The sequence below is a fragment of the Thamnophis sirtalis genome, unplaced genomic scaffold (genome assembly GCF_051295495.1).
Source record: "Thamnophis sirtalis isolate CommonGarterSnake01/CBP01778 unplaced genomic scaffold, rThaSir2_p1.2 scaffold_10, whole genome shotgun sequence".
In the NCBI taxonomy this organism is placed as follows: domain Eukaryota; kingdom Metazoa; phylum Chordata; class Lepidosauria; order Squamata; family Natricidae; genus Thamnophis; species Thamnophis sirtalis.
This window is the reverse complement of record NW_028261390.1, coordinates 5,991,539-6,004,577: the sequence shown is the minus strand read 5'-3', so window position 1 is coordinate 6,004,577 and position 13,039 is coordinate 5,991,539. Positions and strand designations below refer to the sequence as shown.

Below are 13,039 nucleotides of genomic sequence, written 5' to 3'. Positions count from 1 at the left end.
CTCCTCTTTCCATCCCATCTCTCCTCTCCTCATCCCTCCTCTTCTGCCCTGCCCGCTCCCCCTCTCCTTCTCCTCTCCGCTCCTCTGCTCTCCCCTCCCCTCTCCCCATCCCTCCCCTCTCCCCATCCCTCCCCTCTCCCCATCCTCTCCCCTCCCTTCCCCTCTCTCCTCTTTCCATCCCATCTCTCCTCTCCTCATCCCTCCTCTTCTGCCCTGCCCGCTCCCCCTCTCCTTCTCCTCTCCGCTCCTCTGCTCTCCCCTCCCCTCTCCCCATCCCTCCCCTCTCCCCATCCCTCCCCTCTCCCCATCCTCTCCCCTCCCTTCCCCTCTCTCCTCTTTCCATCCCATCTCTCCTCTCCTCATCCCTCCTCTTCTGCCCTGCCCGCTCCCCCTCTCCTTCTCCTCTCCGCTCCTCTGCTCTCCCCTCCCCTCTCCCCATCCCTCCCCTCTCCCCATCCCTCCCCTCTCCTCATCCTCTCCCCTCCCTTCCCCTCTCTCCTCTTTCCATCCCATCTCTCCTCTCCTCATCCCTCCTCTTCTGCCCTGCCCGCTCCCCCTCTCCTTCTCCTCTCCGCTCCTCTGCTCTCCCCTCCCCTCCCCTCTCCCCATCCCTCCCCTCTCCCCATCCCTCCCCTCTCCCCATCCTCTCCCCTCCCTTCCCCTCTCTCCTCTTTCCATCCCATCTCTCCTCTCCTCATCCCTCCTCTTCTGCCCTGCCCGCTCCCCCTCTCCTTCTCCTCTCCGCTCCTCTGCTCTCCCCTCCCCTCTCCCCATCCCTCCCCTCTCCCCATCCCTCCCCTCTCCCCATCCTCTCCCCTCCCTTCCCCTCTCTCCTCTTTCCATCCCATCTCTCCTCTCCTCATCCCTCCTCTTCTGCCCTGCCCGCTCCCCCTCTCCTTCTCCTCTCCGCTCCTCTGCTCTCCCCTCCCCTCTCCCCATCCCTCCCCTCTCCCCATCCCTCCCCTCTCCTCATCCTCTCCCCTCCCTTCCCCTCTCTCCTCTTTCCATCCCATCTCTCCTCTCCTCATCCCTCCTCTTCTGCCCTGCCCGCTCCCCCTCTCCTTCTCCTCTCTGCTCCTCTGCTCTCCCCTCCCCTCTCCCCATCCCTCCCCTCTCCCCATCCCTCCCCTCTCCCCATCCTCTCCCCTCCCTTCCCCTCTCTCCTCTTTCCATCCCATCTCTCCTCTCCTCATCCCTCCTCTTCTGCCCTGCCCTCTCTCTATCTCTCCCCTCCTCTTCTGCCCTGCCCTTCCCTCTCCCTCTCCCCCTCCCTTTCTCCTCTCCCCTCCTCTGCTCTCCCCTCTCCCCTCTCCCCATCCCTCCCCTCTCCCCATCCTCTCCCCTCCCTTCCCCTCTCTCCTCTTCCCATCCCATCTCTCCTCTCCTCATCCCTCCTCTTCTGCCCTGCCCTCTCCCATCTCTCCCCTCCTCTTCTCCCCTGCCCTTCCCTCTTCCCTCTCTCCATCCCCCCCTCCCCTCCTCTTTTGCCCTTCCTGGCCCTCCCCCCCTCTCATGTGCCAATGCAGATATTCACAAAGAAGAATGTCTCGAAGCTACAAATGGCCACGCGCCCAAAATGTACGCAGTGCATTTGCTACCTATTCACTTCAAAGGCCTTGGCAAATGAATGGCGGCATGTTGTTCTCTATGGCCTCTTGATTCAAGGAAACGTTCACATCTCGATTCTGTTTTCTTTACTTAGCTTTACTCCGGCCACACACCCACCCCAACCTGAGACCCTCTAGATAACATTGGAAGTTCTGGGATTTGCAGCGCCAACCGATCTGGAAGTTCCCACATTGGGGAAGGTGGCTCTTCTTTCTCTCCTTCCTAACTCTCTTGTCTCCTTCTCGTCTCGCTGCTGCTGCTCTTGAAATGCTGCTCTGCCTTCTGCTTGCAACGCTAAAGCTCGCTACCCACTTGAGAGCTCTGTGCCCTGCCTAGCAACCTGTACCCTGGATGATGAAATCGGAATGCAACGCAGCCCCAGCGTGGGATGGCTAAGTAAGTGGACCATGGGAAGCTGCAGACCCGGGTGGTGGCTAGCCCAGGGATCAGGAGAAGACCATTCCTGGATCCATCCTTTCCTGGAAGAGTCACCCAGTTCTTCCTACCAGGGGTTTAAACCTCACACTGCACAGGCAGAGATTAGTATCAAACTTATAAGCCGAGGTGGTTAAGTGGTTAAATGCAGCACTGCAGGCTATTTCAGCTGACTGCAGTTCTGCAGTTCGGCTGTTCAAATCTCACCGGCTCAGGGTTGACTCAGCCTTCCATCCTTCCGAGGTGGGTAAAATGAGGATCCGGATTGTTGTTGGGGGGCGATATGCGGACTCTGTAAACCGCTTAGAGAGGGCTGAAAGCCCTATGAAGCGGTATATAAGTCTAACTGCTATTGCTGTTGCTATTATAAGAGCCGTGGTGGTGCAGTGGTTAGAATGCAGTATTGCAGGCTAACTCATTACTCACTGCCAGGAGTTCGATCCTGACCGATTCAAAGTTGACTCAGCCTTCCATCCTTCTGAGGTCGGTAAAATGAGAACCCGGATTGTTGGGGGCAATATACTGATTTTGTAAACCACTTAGAGAGGGCTGTAGAGCACTGTGAAGCAGTATATTGCCGAGGTGGCACAGTGGTTAAATGCAGCACTGCAGGCTACTTCAGCTGACTGCAGTTCTGCAGTTCGGCTGTTCAAATCTCACCGGCTCAGGGTTGACTCAGCCTTCCATCCTTCCGAGGTGGGTAAAATGAGGACCCGGATTGTTGTTGGGGGCGATATGCTGACTCTGTAAACCGCTTAGAGAGGGCTGAAAGCCCTGTGAAGCAGTATATAACTCTAACTGCTATTGCTATATAAGTCTTAAGTCCTATTGTTCTTAAGGGGCTGTGGTGAAATGCTCAAGACTTGAAAATACTGAATGCAAAAAGGCAAGGTGGGGTAGTGCGCACAAGCCTTCCTCATCTAGGGTTTCCCCAGATAGGGACTGCAACCCCCATCATGCAATTCCCGTTGGCTGCATTCTCTTAGGTTGGTGACGAGGCAGATGCCCAATGAGTGTGGTGGCCTGTTAGCCGCCATCCCCTCCAGCAGCCCAATCAGAGGAGGAGGAGGAGGCGTGGCATCAAGGCAACTTGAGAGCTCCAAGGGGGGAAGAGGGAATGGAGCTTTCAGAGACAGAGACGGAGGTGGAGCCTGAGCCATCTGTCAGCCCTCCGATGGAGATTCCCCATGAGAGCCTCTGGAGAGCCACCTCCAGAGCCCCCAGATCTGGAGGTGGCTAAGGAAGAACAGCTAGATCCAGTGTCTGACGCATGGATGCACAGAAGGGAGAGGAGAGGAGAGCAGTGGAAATCTATGGGCTGGTCCCTGGGACAGAAGGGGCCTGTTGCGACAGGGAGAGAGACTTTTAGCCAGTGCTGCTAAATAAAGGAATCATTGATTTAACTACAGAGGGTTTATCATGTTTGGGAGCCGGGTTAGAACAATGAGAAGTTGCTCCTCTTAGAGCATTAGAAGTTGCTCTCTACCCCAGTGTTTTTCAACCTTGGCAACTTGAAGATGTCTGGACTTCAACTCCCAGAATTCCCCAGCCAGCGAATGCTGGCTGGGGAATTCTGGGAGTTGAAGTCCAGACATCTTCAAGTAGCCAAGGTTGAGAAACACTGCTCTACCCCATTAGAGACATGGTGGCTCAGTGGCTTAGATGCTGAGTTTGTCGATTGAAAGGTCGGCAGTTCGACGGTTAGAATCCCTAGCCTTACGTAACGGACTGAGCTCCCGTTACTTGTCCCAGCTTCTGCCAACCTAGCAGTTCTAAAGCACGTTAAAAAAAATGCAAGTAGAAAAATAGGAACCACCTTTGGTGGGAAGGTAACAGCGCTCCGTGCGCCTTCGGCATTGAGTCATGGCGGCCACATGGTCACGGAGACGTCTTCGGACAGCGCTGGCTGTTTGGCTTTGAAACGGAGATGGGCACCTCCCCCCTAGAGTCGGGAACGGCTAGCACATATGTGCGAGGGGAACCTTTACCTAGCCACAGCCTGCGCAGGTCGGTGCAAAATTGGGATAGAAAACTTGTTTATTTCCCCCAACCCCCCAAACGCCTCCATCTCTTAACGATGCAGAGTGTTGAACTCAGTAGCCTTGCTTGGATATCATTTATTTTTCTGGTGACGGGTTGGTGGTTTATCACATGTGAGACATGCCATAGTTCTATTTATCTGTCCTTGGCGTGACCCGTCAAAACCGCGGTCCACTAAAGCGCGCCCGATCAAAGCGCGTACGTGACGTCATCAGCAGCGCGACAAATAAAATTAAAAATAAATTAAATTAAAATTAAAATAAAATTAAAGCAAGCCGATTCACATAAAGGTAAGGGTTAGGTTTAGTGTTAGGGTTAGGTTAAGGGTTAGGGTTACGTTTAGGGTTACGTTAAGCGTTAGGGTTAGGTTTAGGGTTAGGTTAAGGGTTAGCGTTAGGTATAGCATTAGGTTAAGGGTTAGGTTTAGGGTTAGGTTAAGGGTTAGGCTTAGGGTTAGGTTTAGGGTTAGGTTAAGGGTTAGGTTTAGGGTTAGGTTTAGCGTTAGGTTAAGGGTTAGGTTAAGGGTTAGGTTTAGCGTTAGGTTAAGGGTTAGGGTTAGGGTTAGGTTAAGGGTTAGGCTTAGGGTTAGGTTTGGGGTTAGGTTTGGGGGGATTAGGGTAAAGTTTTCGCGTTAATTTTAAATTTACCGCTCACAGCGTGCCGTTTTCGTCGCGCTGTGATGACGTCACGTACGCGCTTTCGTCGAGCGCGCTTTAGTCTACCGCGGATTTGTGGTGGAACCGTCCTTGGAAGGACTGGTTAGTTACTTAGGATTACGTGCAATGTTTAGTTAAAAACTTCCCCAGCCTTGTGTGAATTCGGGCTGTGTTGGAATTTTCCAAGTCCACAATTCAGTCAGGAGGTTTCCACGCTGCGTAACAGACTTCACTTCAGATAGTCCTCAACTTACGACCGGAATCGAGCCCAACATTCCAGTTGCTCTAGCAAAACATGTATGCATGTATGTTCCATGTATGTATGTATATGTATACATATACACACACGCAGATACACACATACACACAATATTGCATGAAATGCCATCAAGCATTACAAATCTAGGGCTACTGAAAGAAAATAAATTTATCTTTGTATAGAATAGTGGCAGTTATTGTTGGAATGTACATTATTCCACTCCCTTCTGCTTTTCATACATGCTTCCATCCAGTTGGACAGGTTGATTCTTGCTTATGCCTGTTCAGTATTCTGCTGCATATTCTTATTGAGTCTTTCTGACTTTTTATAGAGTCATTCAGTTTTTCCTTCACCCTCCTTCTGTGTTTAGCTATTTTGAAAGCTAATAATAAGACCTCATAGGGCTCCTTGTATCAGGGAAGGGAAATTTTATACTCAGGGGGCAAAAAAAAAGTCCTACAAATCATGTATATCCAAAATTGGGAGGGGCCGGGAGGAAATGCCGAGTGTTGTTATGCTGTGATATTGTTCAGTTATTCTTTGCATGCTCTATAAAACTTTACACCAAGTGCAAAAGAGCAGCTCCACATGTGAAGCCCAGTTAAACTGATATGTTAATAAAAAAAATGCATATGCAGAAGACTCTTCCAACGGAATAGAATGGAAAGGAATAGGGTAGGAATAGAATTAATAGGAATAGGAATGGAAAGGAATAGAAGAGTCAGGATTAGAATAGAATAGTATGAATAGGAATAGGGATGGGATGGGATGGGATAGGATAGAATTAATAGGAATAGGGATGGGATGGGATAGAATAGAATGGAATGGAATAGGAATGGAATGGGATAGGATAGAATAGACTAGACTAGAATAGGAATAGAATATAATTAATAGGGATAGGAATGGAATGGAAGAATCAGGATTAGAATAGAATAGAATAAAATGAATAGGAATGGAATGGGATAGGATAGAATAGAATGAATAAGAATAGGAATGGAATGGGATAGGATAGAATAGAATAGGAATAGAATATAATTAATAGGGATAGGAATGGAATGGAATAGAAGAATCAGGATTAGAATAGAATAGAATGAATAAGAATAGGGATGGAATGGGATAGTTTAGTATAGGATAGGATAGAATAGAATAGAATTAATAGGGATAGGAATGGAATGGAATAGAAGAATCAGGATTAGAATAGAATAGAATGAATAGGAATGGAATGGGATAGGATAGAATAGAATGAATAAGAATAGGAATGGAATGGGATAGGATAGAATAGAATAGAATAGGAATAGAATATAATTAATAGGGATAGGAATGGAATGGAATAGAAGAATCAGGATTAGAATAGAATAGAATGAATAGGAATGGAATGGGATAGGATAGAATAGAATGAATAAGAATAGGAATGGAATGGGATAGGATAGAATAGACTAGACTAGAATAGGAATAGAATATAATTAATAGGGATAGGAATGGAATGGAATAGAAGAATCAGGATTAGAATAGAATAGAATAGAATGAATAGGAATGGAATGGGATAGGATAGAATAGAATAGAATAGGAATAGAATAAAATTAATAGGGATAGGAATGGAATAGAAGAATCAGGATTAGATTAGAATAGAATGAATAGGAATAGGGATGGAATGGGATAGGATAGGATAGAATAGAATAGAATTAATAGGGATAGGAATGGAATGGAATAGAAGAATCAGGATTAGAATAGAATAGAACGAATAGGAATAGGAATGGAATGGGATAGGATAGGATAGAATAGAATAGAATAGAATTCTTTATTGGCCAGGTATGATTCGACACAGAAGGAATCAGTCTCCAATGCTCTCAGTGTACATGTTGGAGTTAGATAAGTTTGGAGTTTGAGAAGGTGGAGTGGAATCCCAGTGGATCTAAACAGCTCGTGGTACTTAAGGGTCCCAGACTGATCCCTCTTTAGGGCTGTCTGAGCTTGGCTGTTTTCTTGCAGACATTTCATTATGCAAACTAGATAACATCATCAGGGCTAGTTTGATGTACTGACGATGTTACATAGTTTGGGGTGATGTGACCACGGAGACGTCTCCGGACAGCGCTGGCTCTTCGGCTTTGAAACGGAGATGAGCAGCGCCCCCGGGAGTCGGGAACGACTAGCACATACGCGCGAGGGGAACCTTTACCTTTAAGATAGGCTTAGTTAGTCTCTTGCTGGGAGATCCCATGCAAATTCCAGAGCTGGGAAACTAAGGAAAAAAATAATAATCCTTAAACAAGTCTGGAGAAAAATCCATGGTCATTTCCGTTTAGTCACCCAGAGCCAAGCTTGTCTCAAGCTCTTCTTTAATTCAAGGTTTCCAAACAAAGATTTGTGCAATTATCAGGTTATCTTCATGAGGAATTGCTATAGAACTTGAGTCTTTTTTTGTCTCCAACATATTACAACAGTTGTGTTCATTGGTTTGGAACTTGTATTTTCAGGTAGCCCGGCCTTGACACCTAGAAACCTGACATCCTCTAGTTTGAACGACATCTCTGACAAACCGGACAAGGAGCAGGTAAGCTTCAATTTTGTGGCCATTGGCCGTCCTCTTCTTCAGGGTGAGTCTATGATGCAGAAGAATGAGAATGTGAGGACAAAAATGGAAAGATTCCTGAACTTGTTGCTTGTTGTCATCTATAGAAGCCGTTAGAGTACTTGATTTGCTGGATTTGGGCTTAAGATCTGATGTGAGGAGCCGAGGTGGCGCAGTGGTTAGGGTGCAGCACTGCAGGCTACTTCAGCTGACTGCGGTATTGCACGCTAACTCATTACTCACTGCCAGGAGTTCGATCCTGACTGACTCAAGGTTGACTCAGCCTTCCATCCTTCTGAGGTCGGTAAAATGAGGACCCTGATTGTTGGGGGCAATATACTGATTTTGTAAACCACTTAGAGAGGGCTGTAGAGCACTGTGAAGCAGTATATTGCCGAGGTGGCGCAGTGGTTAAATGCAGCACTGCAGGCTACTTCAGCTGACTGCAGTTCTGCAGTTCGGCTGTTCAAATCTCACCGGCTCAGGGTTGACTCAGCCTTCCATCCTTCCGAGGTGGATAAAATGAGGACCCGGATCGTTGTTGGGGGCAATATGCTGACTCTGTAAACCGCTTAGAGAGGGCTGAAAGCCCTATGAAGCGGTATATAAGTCTAACTGCTACTACTACTACTACTAGCTGGATACCCGTGCTTGGCGACGAAACTAGGTCATTAGGCTGTGCAGGAGAAATTCAGTTCACAATCTGTCGGCTCAGTGGTGGTCAGTGATTGAAACATAAGGGAATATCGCTCCTGCCGCCTTGAGTCTGGAAGCAGTTCCATAGGTGGAAGGCATAGACATTTTGGTGAGGTCCCCAGACTTCTCCTGAGTGAAGGAGTGGAACGTCTGCCAGTTTGAACTGAGGTAACGGAATGTGAGGCAACTGGCAGTTGGAACAGAGTTCTTTTCAGGTGGGGAGGGGGAGTAGAACTCCTTAGCATCAGTCTGTGTTAATTACTGTAGAAGAAATACTAATGATCTGGCGGTCATTTCAAAAAAAACCTTTCCTTAGCGAGCACCTAGAAGCCGAGAGGAACATACGTGCCAAATTTCAAGTTTGTAGGCTTTACGGTTCTGACGATTTCGTGATGCGTGAGGGGTACTTGGCTTTAATAGATATAGATTTATGGAGCCATGGCCAAGCGTGTAAAAAAGGCAAGTAGAAAAATAGGAACCACCTTTGGTGGGAAAATAACAGCGTTCCATGCACCTTTGGCGTTTAGTCATGCCGGCCACATGACCACGGGGACGTCTTGGGACAGCGCTGGCTCTTCGGCTTTGAAGCGGAGATGAGCACTTCCCCCCCCTAGAGTCAGGAACGACTAGCACCTATGTGAGAGGGGAAACCTTTATCTTATCACTCTGTGGATTAAATTACTGGTTTTAATAATCAAGTGTCAGTTCTCCAATTAAACGTTGAGGTAACCTGTTCAGGTCCTATAAAGAAACTGAGTTTTTGGTTCTTTTTAAAGACTGTGTGACTCTAATGGGATCTGTTTGTATGTACTGTACTGAATTGAGAAATCAAAAAAATCATTGGCATAGTAAGACAGTAACTAGGATCTGAGTTAATAAATATTCTGGTGAGGGCTTATTAAGCAAAAAAACACACTAGTCATCTAAATTTAAATTGCTGGAGAGGCAGGTTTTTTTTTCCTTCTTGTTTTTTGGGAAATTTTATGTTCCTTCGATAATTTTCCTTCTTCCATTGTTAATCTGCATGTAGGCTAAGCAGTTTATTGATACTGTTTATATTTTAAACATGCCATATTATATCTGTCAAACGCCTGGGAAGTCAGGACGTGTAAGGCATAAAGATTTACAGGTTAATCCTCAACTTAATATCAGAATGGAGCCCAAAATCTTTGTTGCTAAGCAAGACATTTATTCAGTGAGTTTTGTCTCATTTTTTTTAAAACTTTGCTTGTCCCCGTTGTTAAGTGGATCACTGTGGTTGCTAAGTTGGTAACCTGGTTGTTAAGTGAATCCGGCTTCCCCGTTGACTTTGCTTGTCACGTGGTCACCACAAGGTGATCACGTGACCTTGGGGACACAGCAAAGGTCATAAAAAACGAACCAGTTGCCAAGCGTCTGAATTTTCATCCCATGCTGCAGGGGTTGTAACTATGAAAAAAGTTCGTAAGTCACATTTTTTTTCAGTGCCGCTGTAACTTTAAACAAACTGTTGCAAGTCGACTACTACCTGTATTGCAAGCTTAAGCTCTTCTAAGAATCTGAACTACTAACGGTCAAAACAAATTGGCGGTGGATAAGAATTCAAAGTGGGCTGGACTCAGATTTCTTGTGGATGCAAAAGGGGACACCGGACTGATGGACAAATTTCACCCCTCCCACGGGTTCAGCCTGGTCTTCTCCTATAACAGCGATGGCGAACCTTTTTCTTACGGTGTGCCAAAATTGTATGCACACACAACCCCTCCCCAGGCTCTCCTGAAGCCTGGGGAGGGCAAAAACGACTTCCCCTGCCCTCCCGGAGGCTCTCCGGAAGCCGGAAATGGATCATTCCCTAACTTCCGGTTGGGCCTGTTTTTGCTCCTTCCCGGCTGCCGGAGGCTTTCCTGAAGCCTGGGGAGGGCGAAAATAGCCTCCCCCAGCCCTCTGGAAGCTAACTGCTGGCGTGCCAGGAAATATGGCTCCGTGTGCCACCTGTGGCATGCATGCCATAGGTTTGCCATCACGATCCTATAATATCATCTGATAGCACAGAATATTTTCTGCCTGATTTTCTTCATACACACTTTCTGCACGCTCCCTATACGGACCTCTCAGGGATGGGGTGAGGCCCACGGTAGACAGTTTGAGGGTTTGTGGATGTAGGTCTCTCTTAAAGGCTGCTTCACTCAGTGACTGAGATTCCAGTCTCAGTCGTGGCTGTAAGTCAAGGACTTCCTGTGGCAGCAGTCAGGATTTATCTTTGGCTGGCAGTTCAGTGTCTTTTGCTTGTTATACTTGGAAGCTGAAGACTGATTATGAAGTGGTGATTTATCAAGGGATAAAGAATGAATGAAGCACAAAGCACCGGATCCCACACGCTGTGCTGTTAAATGGGAACAGCAGGGAAGGAGTCCACTCTTCAAATAAGATGTACAGGAAAAACAGGAACCAACAAAGGGGCGCAAAAAATCAGGTCCCCATGTGGACGGTCCCGTTAAATCGATTTATTGCCACTGATGCCTATGCACAGGAATTTATGTATTTGTTTGCTTGTTTAGTTTGTCAGGTATGTAAAAGATAACAGGTATAAGTATAAACATGGGCATGAGCATTATTTCTGCATTTTTCGTAATCTTTTTTTTTTAACCAACACCATAGCGCCCTTCCTGATAAACATAGCTATATATGCCTATGTTACCCAAGTTCAACTATTATACAACATTTCTTTTTAGGTACATTTTTAGGTATTCTTCGTTAACATCACTATCTTGCTAGCTTCCTTCCCATTTTTTTCATCTTTGGAGAAAATAGATTTGCTGTTCTCACTTGCATTTACACTTGTTCAAATTTGAAGTGAGTTTCCCTATTTCATTCTCCCATAAATAGAGTTGAGTTGCTGATGCAGAAGGTGAGTTGAAAGAGGAAAGGTTGCCACGAGCTGGAGAGATTTATATTTTGACTATTACTACGCAAGATACCTTTGTGTACGTGAATGGATGGATGTGAAGGCATAAATTATAAGTAGCGGTATAATTTATGGCCGGGATAAATTGACAGCCGGTTTGGTGCAATGATTAAGATGCTGGCTTAGAAACCAGGAGACGGCGAGTTCTAGTCCTGCCTTAGGCATGAAAGCCAGCTGGGTGACTTTGGGCCAATCACCAGGAGACTGTGAGTTCTAGTCCTGCCCTAGGGATGGAAGCTGGCTGGGTAACTCACTCTCTCGGCCCAACTGACCTCACAGAGTTGTTGTGGTGCAGAAAATAGGAGAGAAATGATTGTTAGGTATATTCATTGCCTTGAGTTAACTTATAAAGTAATAAAGACAGGATAAAGATGGATGGATGGATGGATGGATGGATGGACGGACGGACAGATGATAGAGATGGCTAAATGATAAATAGATGATAGATAAGAAAACAGAGGGAGAAAGAGAAAGATGGTAGACATTAGATAGATAGATAGATAGATAGATAGATAGATAGATAGATAGATAGATAGATAGATAGATAGATGTTAGATGGATGATTAGATGGATGATTAGATTGATAGATCATAGATAGATAGATAGATAGATAGATAGATAGATAGATAGATAGATAGATAGATAATGTAGATGGATACAGATACTGTAGATAGATATATAGAAGATAGATAGATGTTAGATGGATGATTAGATGATAGATGATAGATGATAGATAGATAGATAGATAGATAGATAGATAGATAGATAGATAGATAGATAGATAGATGATAGATAGATAGATAGATAGATAGATAGATGATGTAGATGGATACAGATACTGTAGATAGATATATAGAAGATATATAGATAGATAGATAGATAGATAGATAGATAGATAGATAGATAGATAGATAGATAGATAGAGCTAAATGATAAATAGATGATAGATAAGAAAACAGAGGGAGAAAGAGAAAGATGGTAGAGATTAGATGGACAGACAGATGCTAGATGGATAGATGATAGATAGATGATATAGATTGATACAAATACTATAGATAGATAGATGATAGATAGATAGATAGATAGATGTTAGATTGATGATTAGATAGATGATATAGATAGATAGATAGATAGATAGATAGACAAATAGATAGACAAATAGATTGACAGACAGATAAATAGACAGATAGACAGACAGACAGACAGACAGACAGATAGATGGATGGATGAGAGAGAGAGAGAGAGAGAGAGAATTTTAGTCTTTCTGCAAGAGTTTCGTTTTTACTTCTTCCCTGCCGGTTGCAAATCTGATAAAAACTCCTTGAAACTCACGAAGGCAGGGTGACCTCAGTTCAGAAGAGAGAGCGTGTGTGCAAGCGTGCGTTTTGTGACTTGCAGGATTTATTCTTTTTTCTAAAAAGGGACTATTAGGTGTCCCCCCGGGTTTCTTTGGAAACAGAATCAGGCTCCAGTCTCTCTCCAGCAGAACAGATACACCCATTATCCTTGCTAATGCGGCCTCTTGTTTTTGAGGATTAGGTGAACTCTTTACAGGAAGTTGGACTCTCATCCTCCTCCAGCTGCCAATCTCCCTTTGCCCCCCTCCCCTCCCCCCCAAAGTGAATCTCCGCGGCCTCTCCTTACCTTCCCCCCCCCCCAATGGCTTATATTTTAAATTCTACGAAGTTTGCAGAAATGAACGGGACGGGGCTGCCGATGGGGGGTGGGTGGGAATTTTAGTCCAGTTTCAGGCACAGATGAAAAAATTGCATTCCACTTGAGCGTCTTCCAACAATATTCATGAGAATCGGGTCTCCGTTTTTATGGGA

General features: G+C 45.8%; 1 protein-coding gene across 1 annotated transcript in view; it reads left to right on the top strand.

The window, feature by feature from the left end:
• The window catches only part of SLC4A4 (solute carrier family 4 member 4), a gene marked incomplete in the record, with an annotated part of 161,559 nt that overhangs the window by 93,400 nt on the left and 55,120 nt on the right, over nucleotides 1-13,039 (top strand). Inside the window, 1 exon segment of the mRNA XM_087723961.1 lies at nucleotides 7,476-7,552. Coding sequence (XP_087580087.1) covers nucleotides 7,476-7,552 — 77 coding nt within the window.